The 16,709-nt window shown below is 44.5% G+C and overlaps 1 protein-coding gene across 2 annotated transcripts in view; it reads right to left on the minus strand.

Moving 5' to 3' along the window:
* Positions 1-10,270: 10,270 nt before the first annotated feature.
* UNC13B (unc-13 homolog B (C. elegans)) overlaps positions 10,271-16,709 on the minus strand; it is a 226,051-nt gene continuing 219,612 nt past the window's right edge. For both annotated transcript variants that reach the window (XM_010846104.1, XM_010846103.1), the window contains exons 32-39: positions 16,518-16,670; positions 16,273-16,396; positions 16,108-16,164; positions 15,835-15,915; positions 14,757-14,904; positions 12,346-12,438; positions 12,006-12,165; positions 10,271-11,840 (exon numbers count right to left, since the gene is read on the minus strand). In XM_010846104.1, the coding sequence (XP_010844406.1) occupies positions 11,555-11,840; positions 12,006-12,165; positions 12,346-12,438; positions 14,757-14,904; positions 15,835-15,915; positions 16,108-16,164; positions 16,273-16,396; positions 16,518-16,670 (1,102 nt within the window). In that variant the 3' untranslated portion in view covers positions 10,271-11,554. The remainder of the gene's footprint in view (positions 11,841-12,005; positions 12,166-12,345; positions 12,439-14,756; positions 14,905-15,834; positions 15,916-16,107; positions 16,165-16,272; positions 16,397-16,517; positions 16,671-16,709) is intronic.

A 16,709-nucleotide genomic window follows, 5' to 3' on the forward strand; every position in this document is an offset into this window, starting at 1 on the left:
ATACAACCCTCATATTCCTCTATTTAGCTAAAATCCATCCACCCATCCTTCAAAGCTCAGCTTTTAAAATTATAATAACAAGTGTAATTCAAATGGAACTGATTTTGTTTTACCAAACCCAAAACAACTTCCTCTCTTCTTCAAACACACACACACTCTTTGGAAATCCCATAGCTCTTTTATTGTTTTTCAAATTCTTTAAAAGCAAGTATGTCCACAAAAAACTACAAGATTTTCCTTCTGTTAGAGAAAATCCTCCCAAACAGCAATCAATAGTTGTTGGAATTATGTCAAGAGTTTAGTTCCAAACCTTGGTAGAAAATCTAAGCTTTCTCCAAAATAGCCATATCAGAAAATGATATTAATATGACAAATTATCACACTAAGAATGCAAAGTACATGGTCCGGTATTGAAGAAATTAGTTATTAAGTTAGGCCTCTATAAAAAGAGAAACAAGTTCAACAAAACCCTTCGGTCATCTTACCTTAAACTCACATGGAAAAAGGACTAATGACAGGAGGAGTATTCAAATCATGATTCATTTTATAGAATGTTAATAATCCCAATTAATTCAATTAGCCCAGTGAAAGTTCCTGTTGGTCTATTTCTATTTCCCCTTGCAAGTTCACATATGAAGAACACTTTCTCATCTTTAGCTTTTGCTAAAGACACTTCCACCATGGTTATCACAGCAGATCTTTGGCTTTCTCTCTTAAATACCTTCAAAATTAAAGTACTTACCTGTGCCTCAAGTCTATAGGTAGAACATCCCTCTCACTGCCCTCTGAAAAGAACACTGAAACATTCCTCTCAAATGTGAATTAATATCATCAGTGGTTAAAACCAAAAACTTTCTATAATAATTTCAACTCTATAATTTTTTTTTCCTCCCACCTTTGTAGCCAAAAATAGTCTCAAGCCAGGTCAGAGCGAAGTCAAGTCTGAGTTTTGCCCCAAGAAGTTTCTTGGAAATATAAAATTGTAAGAAGCTTCTTGGTGGGCTTCAGTTCAATTCTATGAGTGCTCTGAGAGCACAAGCTGCCAATTTCCTGGCTTTCTGAGTAGAACGTGGTACAGTGCAGTACTAAGTAAATACTATTGTTGACTACTGAACTTTGGGTATCTCAGCAGATATGAGCTAAGCACTTACCTGAATTAAAAGGTTTTATATATTTAATCTCAGAGAAACACCACCTAAGAATAAAACAAAAAACTTCTTGTCAGTTAGCTCAGGCCCTGCTGACAGAATAATACGTACAATTTGACAAAATTTACTGTGTGCTGGATACTTTCCTGTATGCTTTACGTAGATCATCTTGTTTAATTTTTACTAAAATCCGGGCCTAAGAAGAGGGTATTATTCTTTTTGAAAGAGGAAAAATACAAGGTTTAAGGTTAAGACGTGCTCAGGGACATACAATCAGAGAGTGGTAGAGTCACAGTGATAGAGATTTGAATCCTGCTTGCCTGACCCCTGGTGACCATGATTCTATATCATCCTTCTTATACACATGGCCCCAAATGAAGAGGTGATTGTCCAACAGAACGATGCTCAGCTGTGTTCTTTCTATAAAACTTAATGAGTGATTTTAAAAAAGAGGTGATTGTCAAGTAGGGATCTGTGGCGGTTACTGAGAATTCTGGTCACATGCCTACTTCTGAAGTATAAATTAGAGCCTTAAATGCCCAGATGCTCCTCTTTGATAGATCTGGCACTGAGTTCAGGATGAAATCCAGTGTTCTACTATGACCCCACATTTCATCATTCATTGCTGCTTTACATTTGACCCAAAATCTCTTAAGACAATCTTTCCCAAAAGTATCATTCATGGATCAGTTGTTTCAAAGACAATTGAAAAACCTTTGTAGAAAATACAGATATCCGGCCCCCACCCTGGATGTACTGGTTCAGGGGGAGGTATGACAAGATACCCTAGAGGTGCTTTTGCCTACTGAATTTTAGACTATTCATCGCCTCGAAGCAAAAAAGCCAGGGTAATGAAAAGGAAGTAAATGGAAAGCCAACCTCCAAGTCAGGCCGGTGTTAAGAAAAAGGACAGAGATCTTGTGAGTAGACATAGAGCCAAAACCTAATTTGGGAACTGGAAAAGATCTTGGAAATTGTCTATTTCAATGGTTTTCTATCAGTGTTCCATGTAGCCTTAGGAGTTATAAAATGGGATATCAGAAAAAGGAACCAGTAGTCAGAGTTTAAAGTCCTAAAAAAGTGACTGCAGAAGCCCTACTGACAGATGTTTTGTAACCTGGATTCCCATATAAAATTTAATCTGAATAAACAGCTCTGCTGATTTAAAATAAAGGGGAGTTACACACAAAAAAAAATCTCAAGACCCAACATGCATCCTAGACCAACTAAATCAAGTCAATGCAAGTTGTATTTTTCAGTATCAGGGGATTCCTATATATATCCAAAGCTGGGAACCTGATCTGTGCTCTGTCATTCGAGATGAAAGGAGACTAAGACCCAAAGAATTTAAAGGCGATCAGGATTCAAACCAGTATCTCTCGACTGCTAGCTCACCGTTCTATATTATTCTCTCTCCTCAATCAGAATGAACCAACTGTTCCTCTAAGGTAGAGAGCACACAAATAAAATTATTATGTAAGTTCACATTTTCAGATCTCTCTATTTTTTTAAAGAGTACTTCATATACATTTTCCCTTTAGATTTTTATACAGGGGAAGTAGGCAGGGCAAAACTTATATTTTAGAGATGAGGAAATCAAAGGTCAATTAAGTTAACTTTCAGTGGCTTAAAGGTAGGGCCAGAATTTAAATCTTTATATTCTAACTTCTGGATTAAGTAAATTAAATTTGGCAAGTGATTATTGAGTGCCTAGTACATGTTAGTTAAGACATGGTCAAAAATGCAAAAAAATATCATCCATGCCCTCAATTAGTATACAGTCTTCTTAGAAAGACAGAGACAACTAAAATACTGCACTGCCTCACTTAACCCTTGGATTGGCAGAAATTGAAAATTTTCCTTGACTGGCCTTGATGACAAAGTCCAATTCTCTTCAGAATCAGTCTGTGGCTTCTAATTTCTTCCTGACTATGGCTATTTATTCCAGGGGACACAAAGATTTGACACGGCCATGCAGCTGTATATACTGCATCTCTAGACACGGCCATGCAGCTGTATATTCCTTGACAGGGGTAGAGAAGAAAGAATGGTGCAATTTCAGTGAGATTCATTTCATATTCTCCAAAGCCAAGGATATGACTCAGCAGAAGACTGGGAGATTCCAAGACAAAGGACTAGGTAGAAAATAAAGGGTATTCACATAAATATTTTCTTTTCCCCAGCAGTTAGGTAACAGACTGTTCACAGTCTACAATTTATAGATAGACACAGTTATCTATAATTAAACAATCTTTACAGTTGTTGAAGATAACTCCTGCACACTAAAGGGGGAAAGAGCATGTAGATACTAATATTTGTATCTATGATTCGGGATGACAGAGAAGGTCACAGATGGACAAGAGTACTCAAAGAAAACTTTTTCATGAGGAATTCATTAGCCATCGCAAAATGTTGCCATGAAGATTTTGTTACATATAAGATAATGAGAAAACCAGGAACTCATGTTTTATTACTGGGCTGAAAGAGTTGGCCAGGAATAGTCCACCACAGTTTTTCTCAAACTTTAATATGAATCAGAATCACCTGGTAGCTGTGCCCTCCTTTCCCCCCTCCTCTGGCCCTTGACCAGAGATTCTAATTCAGCAGGTCTGTGGTGCTGCCCAAGAATTTATCTCTCTTACAAATATAGGTTATGCTGATGCTGTTCAGATCTAATATTTTGAGAACTGCTTGTGTATCAGAAAGTCTACACTATACTGGGCTTCCCTGATAGCTCAGCTGGTAAAGAATCCTCCTGTAATGCAAAAGACCCTGATTTGACTTCTGGGTCTGGAAGATCTGCTGCAGAAGGGATAGGCTACCCATCCCAGTACTCCCTGGTGGCTCAGCTACCCATCCCAGGCTTCCCTGGTGGCTCAGCTGGTAAAGAATCTGCCTGCAATGTGGGAGACCTGGGTTTGATCCCTGGGTTGGGAAGATCCCCTGGAGAATGGAATGGCTATCCACTCCAGTATTTTGACCTGGAGAAGTCCATGGGGTTGCAAAGAGTTGAACATGACTGAGTGACTTTCATTTTCACACTTTCTATATTATACTAGATACACACACACTTGTAAATTATGGCAATTTAGTTAACTCCCTATTGTTGACTTTGTAAATGATACTCTCTATACCCACCTAACAGCCAAAAAAGATCACTCAGAAAGAAGTTTTGGCTAGTCACCTAACAAGACAATCTGTTCTAGAGCAGAAATCTATGCATTTGGACATTTCAGAGATTCTCACTCAAGACAATAGGCCCCAGGTTGAGAACCCCTTACTTGTATGCTAATGCTTCAAAAATATGTATCTTCAGCCTGAATTTTTATCCTGAGCTTCAGTAGTACATATTCAAATATCTATTTAACATCTGTATGTGGATGTCACACAATTGCCTCAAAATCTACATGTACTGAGGAGTGACTGTTTAATAGGGATGGCGTTCCTTCTTGGCACATGAAGAAGTTCTGGGACTTCCTTGGTGATGGAGTGGATAAGAATTTGCCTGCCAATGCAGGGGTCACAAGTTCAATCACTGGTTCAGGAAGATTCCACACAGCATGGAGCAACTAAGCCCCTGCAACATAACAACTGAGTCTGCGCTTACTGAGCTCACAAGCCGCCAACTACTGAGTCCATGTGCCGCAACCAGTGAAGCCCGTGTGCCTAGATTCCATGCTCCACAACAAGAGAAGCCATGGGAATGAGAAGCCCACGCACCACAACGAAGAGTAGCCCCTGCCTGCTGCAATTAGAGAAAGCCCACACAAAGTAACAAAGACCCAGTGCAGCCAAAAATAAATAAATACAATTATATAAAAAAGTTCTGGAACCAGACAGTAATGATGGTTGTGAAACACTGTGAACATACTTAGTGTCATGTAATTGTACACTTTCAAATGGTATATTTAACATAACATGCATTTTACAATGAAAAATCTACATTTACAAAACTGACATTATCACCTTTATTCTCAATGCCCACACACCCCAAATTTGTGCTTTCTCTTATATTTCCTGTCTTTGGACATCTATTACTAGTCTTATTATCTACCTAGTAGTCCATGCCATGAAACCCGAGTCATCTCTAACAATGCTCTTTCATTCTCCCACTTAACAATTAATCATGAAGTTCTGTATTTTCTCCCTCATTAATAAAAAGTTAACTTGGAATAGTCCTCTATCACTATCCCCAAAGCTTCTACTTAAGTTCAGGCCACCATTATTAGCCTCATAGTCTCCAGCAGATTTGTACCTTCCCACCTTCCACCTAAACCCCACTTCAACTGACTCTTCTTCATCTTGCCAGAGTGACTTATCATTTTGCTTAAAAACCCACCATTGCCTTTAGGATAAATTCTTCATGATCTGGCCTCTGTTTACGTCTCTGTTTTGTCTCTAACCATTGTCCTACACAAAGCCAAAATGCAGTGATATAAGCTACCTGCAATTTCCAGGTCATCACCAATTACTTTTTTTTTTAAACTCAAGTGCACATATTACTCCAAATCCCTAGAATTTCATTTCCCTCTGTTTAGACTTGGCTAAGTTCTACGGGAAAGATTTAATTTGAGGGCTTCCCTGGTGGCTCAGACGGTAAAGTGTCTGTCTACAATGCGGGAGACCTGGGTTCTATCCCTGGATCAGGAAGATCCCCTGGAGAAGGAAATGGCAATCCACTCCAGTACTATTGCCTGGAAAATCCCATGGACAGAGGAGCCTGGTAGGCTACAGTCCATGGGGTCGCAGAGTCGGACACGACTGAGCGACTTCACTTTCACTTCCAAGTTCTACGGGAAAGATTGAATTTACATCATCACGCTCAGGAAGTCTTTCAGATGCCCCAAGGATGATGTCCTTATTATGAGCTTCTATGTTTACTCATATCTTAATATTATACTTTAAGTTGAAGTCATCTGTCTCCTTTAAAGACCGCATTATCCTTGAGGGTAGGGACTACATATTAATGCATCTCCAGTGCCTAAAACAGTACATAGCATGTGGTATGTTCTAAATAAATATTTTTAAATGAACAAGTGATGCCCTAGTGAATAATAGGAACCCTGATATCAGAAGTTACACAACTTTCCAATGACTTCCTACCTTACTCTGATTAAAAGCCAAAGTCATTACAATGGGCTAGAGTTCTGACTTCATCTCCTGGTATTCTCCCCTTCATTCACTCCAGTTCCAGCAACCCTCTGAAGTCTTGACTGGAAAAGCATTTCAGCCAAGGAGCCATTTAGGCACATGCTTTAAGGAAGGAACTAAAATACACTGAGCCTCCAGCATGTGCTAGGCACTTTCATGTGTCACATCACAGGATCCTCACAATCACTCTAGGACAAAGGCAATACTACCGCCATTTCCATGGACTGAGTAAAATATTGGACAATGACAGCTAAAGAGACTAAGCCTAAGAGTAGATTTTGAATTTGAACAGAGGGATAACTTCCTTGGAAAGAAAGAGTCCATAGTGGTGACTTTTCCTCCCCTAGATATCTTGTATGCTGGTTATTCTGTTTGCTGGGCCTCCTTCCAGCCAACTCCCTCTGCCCTGCTCTGGGAAGCTGACCTCAATAAACTACATTATCCAAACTACCTTGCCCCGGGCATCTGTCTGGGTTTTGTCAATTGCAGGTACCAGCTGGAGACCAGAGGGCAAGAAGAGAAAGGTTAGGGCATTTATTTCTCTACTTTCCTGCTGCCTCGTCTAAGTCCTTATAATGGCTGCTTAACACTTAAGCCTACAGCTTCCTGTCAGACAGTCTACCAAATTGTAGGTCTCACTGGGCCCTAGTAACAACACTCTCCTTTCTTACCCTTGAGGCCTAGGAGTGCTACTGATTCACCACTGTTGGGTTTCATCATTTCTTTTTAGTTTTTGTTAACAATGATCATACGTCTGTAAATTATCCTTTGGTTAAACTCTCTTCAATTAAATTCTTTTGAATCCACCAATTATTTTCCTACAAGGACTCTTGACTGATATACTAAACAATAAATGGCATGTTCTTCTCCTTTGTTCTTCCACTCATTAAATTTCCAGTGTCTTCAATCAAGTCTCCTTCCTCTCCTTTAATCTGAAGCTTCCCATCTTTCCATGTCTACATGGTGTCCCAAGAAGTCTAAGCATTCTATTACCCACAGAGCAACACTGCTGTTACTATTCTGCTGAATCTCAAGTGACATTGGCACTCTGTTGTCCTTTTAGTTCTAAGACTGGTTGGCTCTGTTAGTCTGACCATCCTGTCAGGACAATAAACTCATTGCAGGGAAATTCAGCAATTTTAATCTCCAAACAAACAAATTTTAGCTCAAGAGAACCTTAGACTTTACTTGTCTGAAGTGAAAGTCACTCAGTCATGTCTGACTCTTTGCAACCCCATGGACTGTAGCCTGCCAGGCTCCTCTGACCATGGAATTCTCCAGGCAAGAATACTGGAGTGGGTAGTCATTCCCTTCCCCAAGGATCTTCCTGACCCAGGGATTGAACCCAGGTCTTCTGCATTGCAGGCAGACTCTTTACTGTCTGGGTCACTACAGAAGCCATGTTATCACTGTCATGTCCAACTCTGTGTGACCCCATGGACTATACAGCCCACCAGGCTCCTCTATCCAGGCAAGAATACTGGAGTGGGTTGCCAATCCCTTCTCCAGGGGATCTTCCCAAACCACTGATCAAACCTGGGTCTCCCGCATTGCAGGCAGATTCTGTACTGACTGAGCCACCAGGGAAGACTTTACCTTGTCTAACCACCTTACTTTACAGATGGAAAGGTTCAGGCTCATACAGGGAAAGACTCTCACAGCTATACAGCTGCAGACTTAGGTTCATCATCTAATCTCTGCCTACTATTTCACCAGGCTGTGATACTGCACTGGGTACCTAATAGGCACTCAATATGATTACTCACTCCTGAATTCATATGGGCTTTGCTTTGTTCAATACTAGGCTCCATGCCTAGGTGAGTACCTGGTACATATGATACACACAGCACATATTTATTGATTTTGAATCCAGGACACAGAAAGACAAATTCCTTGGAAGTTATCAGAGCTCAGAGGATCATTTGTAATAATGATAATAATCCCTTATACACCTAAAGAAAATGTATAGTTTTCAAAGTGCTTTCCAATTTTAAAAAGCCCATTTGATCCCTCTGAGGTAGACACAGCAGGGATGCATAGTCCGTTTTACAGATGCAAACAACAGCCTCTGAAGGGTTCAAAGTCAAGGTCCCCTGACTAGTATGTAGCAGAGCGGAGACTCCTGTTCATGTCTTCTGACTCCCACTTCAATACCACCTCCACTACTCCATGTTGCTTCTTTAGCTTAGCCATGCTGCTTCAAGAAAAGGGGGGGGTTTATTCATGGAGCTAGCCCAAATATTCACAAGGACTAGGTGAATTATACACTTATGCTGATAGAAATGATTTTGCTTTTAAAAAAAATCCACTTAAAGGTACTTCTATTCCACTTCTGATTAGATACAGTCTGCAGAATACCTCCAACTCTTGATACAACAAGGCTTGTTATTTCCCCCCGCCCCCCGAGAAGACAGTTACCATCTGTGTGGTCTGGAGTGAAGGAGACAGCACTTTTAAGACATCACTTTCAGTACAGACCAAAGTCAGGCCCTTTTAAAACCAGGTGTTCAGAGACACAGCATCTTGTTTCTCAGCCTGGCCCCACCAGAGAGATGTCACATGATTTCTTCAAGATTAAATGCACCAAGAAGCCATCTTCAGTTCTTCTGACTGAATTCTCTTATGAAGAACACTTTAATACAGATTTCACCCTGGGTTTTAACTACTCGTATGACCTCTGATACTAATCAGGGTATCACAGAAACCAAAGATAACCTAAACATATATCCAGACTCTTTGGATTTTAGTTTCCATTAAGAGCTCAGAGTATTGGTACAGAAAATTACCCAAAGTCTTACATCAGGGATTACAAACTCAAATACCTCCCAGGCACCAGGTAAATAATGTAAAATCCAGTATGACAAAATAAGGAATAATGGGAGTCTACTCAGTGTTTTTTGGGGGCCATTACTTGTGGCATGCAGGATCTTAGTTCCTGGGCCCATTCCCCCTACGTTGGAAGCAAAGTCTTAACCACTGCACCACCAGAGAAGTCCCTGGAGTCTATATAAACTGTAGAAAACTAATTTGCTAGTTGCTCTGAGCTCCAACCACCTGTCATTTTTTGGGTACATTAAGTTTTTCCAGTTTTTCCCCCAAAGCAGGAAATATGCATTTTTTAAATGTTAAATGTTTTTTAAAAGTTAGTTACTAATTCAAATATGCAAGTCTTTTGTAGGCTATCAGCCAGAGTCTGACTTTTCCTTATGGGGTAGGTTTCCTGCTCCATATGAGAGAAGAATGATAGCAAACGTGCCACTTTCAAGTCAAATATGGTATAGGATTCACGGTTTCCTTCTGAGAGACTCTGTGGACAGTGTTGGAAAAGTGGACAGAAAACTCCCTGAGTTAGTAGGAATGTACCTTGACTGGGGGTCTGGGGGATATCTGCTTTATTAACTAGACAGATACCCTCGGGAAGGAATTTGTGGGGGAAGATCCCCTCTGCTAGGTATCTGGGCAGATAAGTCTCTGAAGCCTCTAGGAAACGCATATACTCCAGTATGGGGATGTGGAGGATTGGGAGAACAGTTTACAAGAAAGCATAAAGACAGACAGCTACTGGGAAATACACAGAGTGCGATAAGAGGGGTACAATCTCTTCAGTCTTGGGAGGGAGAAGGTTATAACCTCTCCTCGGGCGCCACCTTCGGGCGCCTCTTTCTCACCATCGCTCCGCAGCCGTCGACTCCAGGGAACTGCCGCCATCTTAACGCACCTTTCTGCGCAGGTGCCCGGGAGCCCCACTAACCAGCCCAGAGAGAGCCCCGCCTCCCGCCACACCCCTCCTCCCCAAGCCCCCGCCCACCACGCCCCCTTTCTCAGAAATCTGCCCTTTCCCCTAGCTGTGTTAGGCTCCTCCGCTTGTGACTGCAGAGAGGAGGAAAGAGCCGCTGGTCTAAATCTGTCATTATATTAGAAAGTCATTTCTACAGCTTTCCACACTTTACTGGAATTACCAGATCCCAAAGGCTGCTACAAGATAATTTATTACAGACTAGTCAATAATTTCTTATAACAATGGCACATACAATTTAAAACAGCAAAGATGCTTCGTTTCTTGTTTCATGTAATGGCTAATGCAGAGTCCTCAAGAAGTCCAAGAGGCTGCTATGAGGATACTGAAGGATCATGTCACATCTCTGGGCAAGGGCCTGGGAAGTCCACATGACTCCCTGGGAGTGTTGAGCCCCCCTCCCCCTCTGCTCCCCATCCCCCCCCAATTTAGCCTGTACAGAGGGATCACAGTCTAAGTTCCTTCTGTAGAGTTGAACGGTTTATGAGGGGGACAGCAGCTGACCTAAATGAAAGGGAGTGAGGACAAAGGCTAGATTCTGTCTGCAAGGGGAAGGACCACCAAAAGGCAGTGGCCATAGGTGAACAGGACTCCTTCTAGACTGATTTCCACAATTTTTGGCTTTGTTCAGGGCTTATCTATGAAGAAGCCCTCTCTCCTGGATTCTTCAACTAGCTCTCAGATATGTATACTTAAGAGCCTTTCATGTCCTGAAGCATCACTCCCCTTCCTAAAGGAGTGAGGTAGGGAGACTCCTGGGCAGGTGGCCCCTGGTGCTTGGGTTCCAAAGAAATTCTGCTCAGGCCTCTGAAGCACCATGTGAACCTGGTTCTACTCATGAGAGCTAATCTGGGGGAAGGGATTAGCATAGCTCACTGCTGAAAGATATCTTGTTCAGTCTCAATGCCCTGTACTCACTTGAGCTACTCTACACTGCTGGGTTCTGCTCAACGGATGGTCTGCATTCTATTCTGTGTGTTCCTGCCCTGGCCATACTCCAGTTCAGACTACAGGGCTCAGCAATACCTGTAGACTCAACGGATTACTTACCTCATTAGGCACAAGCTCCAGGCCCTCTAAACATGTTCCTCTAATGATTGGTATATATGGATCTAACTGGATTAGGTGTGGTATGGAGGGGGGGAAAAAAGGGATGTGGGAGTGGAAGGATCTCTACCAAGAATGGCTGACACTCTCAGAAATGTCTGCCCCTCCATGAAAAATCTCCCTGTGTGGTAAGCCCCACAGCCCAGCTCCTAGCACCACAGACCTGCTGGTCAGGGATTCAGACCCTTTCTGTGAAAAGCCACACTCACACCACCCTAGATTTTCCCTTAAACTTTCCTAACTGAATGAATCAGCCTCTTGACTGTGAGGATCTAAGATGACTATGTAGTAACTCCTATTATCCCTGACTGGTGGAACTGGTGCCCTCTGGTCGGCACAGGAGTCTGGGTGCTCAGCTCCCCTCCTCCATAGAACGAGACTCTGATTTGAGCTTCACAAACTCCCGGGCCACTTCGTCATTGCTCCTCTGAGACAGAATCCGGAGAATGGTCACGCCTGTCTCATCCATGTGGATCTTACGGCCCAAGGGGCACCAGCAAGCACAGCTGCCCTTGGCTGCCACATCCCTCAGAGGCATTACAGCCAGCCCCAGCACACGGTCCTCCCGGGCAAAGCAGTAATCCTTCACGCATATCTGCAACTCATAGGCTTCTGGCCCCTCTTCATTTCCCAGGAGGCTGTGAGCACAGGGTAGATGGAAGATAGGAGACCAGAGATGAGGGCGTCCTCAAATGAATTCACCCCAGCCACCATCCAGCCCATCCCTTCTCTCCTCTCTTTAATTCTTATTCTACAGATCACCCCCATCCCAAAGTCCTTTAGATCCCCCAACCATAACTTACAAGTGAAACGTCTCGTTGTACTTGGGAGCCCAGTTGTTACTTTTTGACTTGGTTGTGAACTTCCTCTTTTTATCACTTTGGTGAGGGCCAACCATGGTGACTTCGACAAAGGGCCGGAACATACCTGCTGTCTGCCACTTGAGGTCATTGGCAGCCACCACTACACAAATATGGAAACCTGTGAGGTAACCCATCACGCATTCCCAGTTCTTAAGCCCCCAGGTGGGATTCCCCTTGGAGGAGGGCTAAGCTGAAGGACTGGGATAAGCAGTCCCTGCCTTTGACTGATGGGGCCACTGGGCAAGAAAAGGTCTCAAGCCTGTGCATCCATGCCACTCACCTTTCACTGTGACCTTGTGCTCCCCAGTTCCAGGATGTGTAAACAAGTCCACCTGAATAGAGACTTCTCCCACAGGATCATCCACACCGGACCCTGGTGGGCAGAGGGACAGATGGTTCCCTACCGGAGAACTTGAAGACCTTAGGCCCAGTTACTCCAGATAAAACCAAGAGCTGGGAGGCTACTATCCTACACCCTAAAGCAAGAAGCAGTCACCCACAGAAGCTATGGGGATGTGAGCCACGGGGAAAGGATAAGAAAGGGGATGAAGAATGAGGCTGTGTATAAAAATACAAGTCAGGGTGACAACATTTTAGGTGAAACTTCTTCCAAAACTACAACTGAAATCTCTCAGGTTCTCCAAACTTGTCTTATCTCCTGGGCTGAAGAATTTTTCATTGAAAGATGATGGGAAAGGACAGTGCCGCCATCCTATATTTTTGTCTGAGAATTGTGTCCACCCCATGGTTTCTCAGCAGAACAATGTGGGTCCCATCCAGCCCAAAGCAGCTCCTTCCCACCTATGGGCTGCCCTGCACACAGTGACTTCTTCCTACTCAAACCTGGACCTCTCCACACACAGCTCCCCAATGCCCCCTGGCCAGTCTGCAGGCTCCCCTCAGTAGAGGCCTCACTCTATTTTGGGAAAACCCCAGTACCCTGCACTCCAGATAAAATTTTTTTTGTCTTCAGATGGAGTGGTGGGGGAATTCTGAAGACAACTATTGTTAACCCCATCTTGGACTATACAAATACACTGCCCAACTCTGAGACTTGGGATAGAACCTCTGACCTTTGACATCTGGTTCCCTCAGCCCCACCTTAAGCAGCTCATTCTAGTTCACAGGGGACAGTATTAGCCCGTATTAGATTCACATCTGCATGGTGTATAACGTACCCTTTTCCGGCTGAATGTCCTCATTAGCAGTAAACCTAATACCTTTCCCATCATGCACTGAGTGAGGACAGGCAAGTCAAGAGGTAGCAGCAGTAGGACAGAGAAAGAAGAATCAGTTAGAGTCTAAGAAGTTCACAGGCATTCAGAGCAGCTCTAACACATAGTCTGAGGGAGCACAGAGATGGAGCAGGGTGCAGAGAGAAGTCTAAGAACTGGGGCCAGTGAATGCTCCAAATTATACTTAACAGTTTGCACATCAACCAAATCACAGACAGAGGCAGTAGAACATACAGCAAGTTTCTGAGACCAGCAGGACACAATAAAGAAAGCTGTAGGCTCTAATTTCCTAGGCTCCAAATGACAAAGCAGTGGGTAGAACACATACACACAACTGCAGACTCCCCATGGTCACCACCCCTGCCTGGTCTTACTTCCTATGTGCCCAGTCCAGCCTCACCTCATCTTTATATCTAGCTCAAAGCTCAGTGTCTCTGAAAAGCCTTTTAGATTAACTCCTAGCCTCTCTGATGTTATGGGCCTTTACACATACTCATCTCTGTGAAAGGTCCCCCTATCTTGTTGAGCAAGGCTCATAACTCCTTTTGCTCTTTCTTTTCACTCTGGGCTTGAAATAAGAACACATGTGGAAAATGAAACAGTATTGCAGGTCCCCCTGCATTTCTTAATCTTCCATCAACCCCATCCTAACTGCTTAGATCCCCTCCTTCTTCCAATCTGGGTCAGTTCACAGCTCAGTAAGGCTTAAGCCTTCCCACCCCGAGGCCCCTGCCAAGTTCACTCCTCCGGGCAGCAGGCCTAGGTTTCCCTGGAAGGAGCAATTAATGATTGCATCTTGAAGGTCCTTCCCAAGAGGACTTCCTCCTCAGGGTCAGGGTCTGAATTGCAGTCTGAGCTGTGTTTGTACAGATGTGTTTGGCTATGAATGGGCCTGCCTGGAGACTGGGAGGGGTTCTGAGAACTGGAAATCGTTGGGCGAGAACCAGCTGCCTGGGTGCCCCGTGCACCAGCATCACCCACGAAGCTGGAGCCTCAGGTCTGTACAGCCCCGTGATCCATACCCTGCTTTCAATTGCTCCCACAGATCACCCCTCTTAGTCTTCTTCTCATCCACACTGGAGAATCTGGGAAATCTTTGGCTCCCAAAGCTGTAAGACTTCACGAGTATCTTAACCACTCATTCTCAAGGCTTCCTCACACATTTTTCCTATCAAACAGGGTATACTCCTTGAGCTCAAGACACATGCACTGGCCAGATGATGTTGGGAAATGAAAGCTCAGGCACATCTCCCAGATCTCTGGGATTCCTATCTGGTATGAGTCTGGGGTAGGTAGGGGTAAGTATTGGGGTCCATCAAGAAAATCCTGATGTCTATATGTGAAGGGCTTTCTGAAGAAGTCCCTGGAGCCTCCCTGAGGGCTACAGGAGACTGACTCCCTAGGGGCAGAGACATAGCAGGGAGGAGAGTGGGGACCTGAAACCCTTGGGCCTTACCCTGGGCAGTCTGTGAGCGCACAAAGGTCTTGATGAGGGTGTCTGTGGTCTGTGTGTACAGAGATAGGGCATAGCGCAGGGACTGCAGATCTGGGCTCTTCTCCAGGAAGGTTTTCTTCAGCCCGTTGCCTCCGGCGTGAAAGTATTGCTGAAAGACAAGAATAACTGCTACTGCATCATCTCCCTTCAGAGAGGCAGCTCCCCAACAAATCCTGAGAAAGGACATCCAAGCAGAGGCCGGCAAAGATGCCAGAAGAGGACAGGGAGTCGTTCAATAAACAAGATCAGGAATGCCACACAGAGCCAGGGTCACAGTCTCTCAGGTGCAGAGACTTATGTGAGTATCTGGCAGGAGTGGTAAGGGATGGCCACACTTCTGGACGTGATGTCTGATGGATGAATCTATATGGACAGGCACAGATACAGGATAGAAGCTTGTTAGTCAGAAGTGGTGCTTTACCCTTGGGAACCCTTAGAGCACTTTATACCTATGACCTACCTCTCTCCCCAGTGCCCTGAATCACAGCCCATGTGTACCTGCCTTATTACCACCTTATACCGGATGATAGTCTGGTTATTACCAAATTATACCCGATTATAAGTATCCTGATGCAGGAACCATATCTGATTCTCTCTGCATCCTTCCTAGTGTATAGTGCCTGGACACATGTTGTCTGGTTGAATAAATGAATGCATTGTAGGGGAAAAAAATACGCTTTGAAACCCAAATGATTTTAAACATAAATGAAGAGCTTAGCCCGATCTGGGATATTGGATCTGGAAGATTAATTCCCAGTGGGAAATATTCCAGAATGACAATGAGGTTACTAAGTGAACTAAAGTGTCCTCAGAAGCCAAGAATAAATGTTCTAGCTCTTTGGTGATTCACGTGAGGCCACACAGGAGGTACCATTTTGGTTGCTCCCAAGAGGAATGTGGATGCAACAGAAAGATACAGATACAAAACCCACTCTCTCCTGGATGTGAGGGGGCCCGAGGGACCCCTAATCTGGCCGAGTGGAATGCCAGGACCAAGAGGGTAGGGTAGGAAGGCAGTCTGAAGGAGGGGGTCTTCCACCTTGATGGTGTCCAGGGCGAGGTCAAGAACGGCACACTGCTTTGGAGTCAGATTCCGTGTTTCCTCTCGCACCATGTGGTCCTGGAGCCCCAGAGAAAGCAACAACATCAGGACAGCTTGTGGCTGTCATGAAGGTCCCCCACTTGTCAGCCCACAGCTGCATGCCTCTCTCCTTCTCCTCCTCTTCAGTCTTCAGAGCTCAGATTTCCCCCCTCCCAGGCAACCCCTGCCCTTCCCATCTGGCTGCAGAAGGACCCCATGTATCCAGAGTACCTTGAGTTTGGAAAGTTGGCTCAGCTCCTTGGCAGCAGTGAAGATCAGCTGGGTGCCCTGGGCAGGGAGAGAATCATTCAACCAGAGAACTGCAAACTCCATCAGGAAGCAGGGAGCTGGGTAAGGGAGATACAGCAGGAGGAACTGGAAAGGAGCTGTCCTTACCGTCTGGTCAGTAAGTGGAGGCAGAACAATCATCCTTTCCATTGTGTTCATTACCACCCGCCAGAGTTCCTTCAGTACCCGCTTCAGGACCGTCTTCTCACACACAGTGGCAAAAAGTGTGAGGCTGCAGGGCCAGGCCACAGGTCAGGATGGGGTGAGTGCTGAGAGGCCCCCTCCCTGAGCAGCTCTTCTGATTGCCTCTACCTGCTTCGTCCCTACAGGACAGTACTGGGTGCTGTACTCACTTGCCATCCAGGAAGTCCATGAGAGGCCGGAGCACACTGTCTGCATCCTGAGTCACCGAGGCCCGTGCGTTGGGGGACGCGTTCCCTGGGCCCCGCACCTGGCTCAGGATGTCGGCCATTTGTCGCACGCACTCATCAATCCGCACCTGGAAACTACACATGTGCCCCCAGTGTGGCCCTCCTCAACCCCCA

Source organism: Bison bison, unplaced genomic scaffold (assembly GCF_000754665.1).
Source record: "Bison bison bison isolate TAMUID 2011002044 unplaced genomic scaffold, Bison_UMD1.0 scf7180017864230, whole genome shotgun sequence".
Lineage (NCBI taxonomy): Eukaryota > Metazoa > Chordata > Mammalia > Artiodactyla > Bovidae > Bison > Bison bison.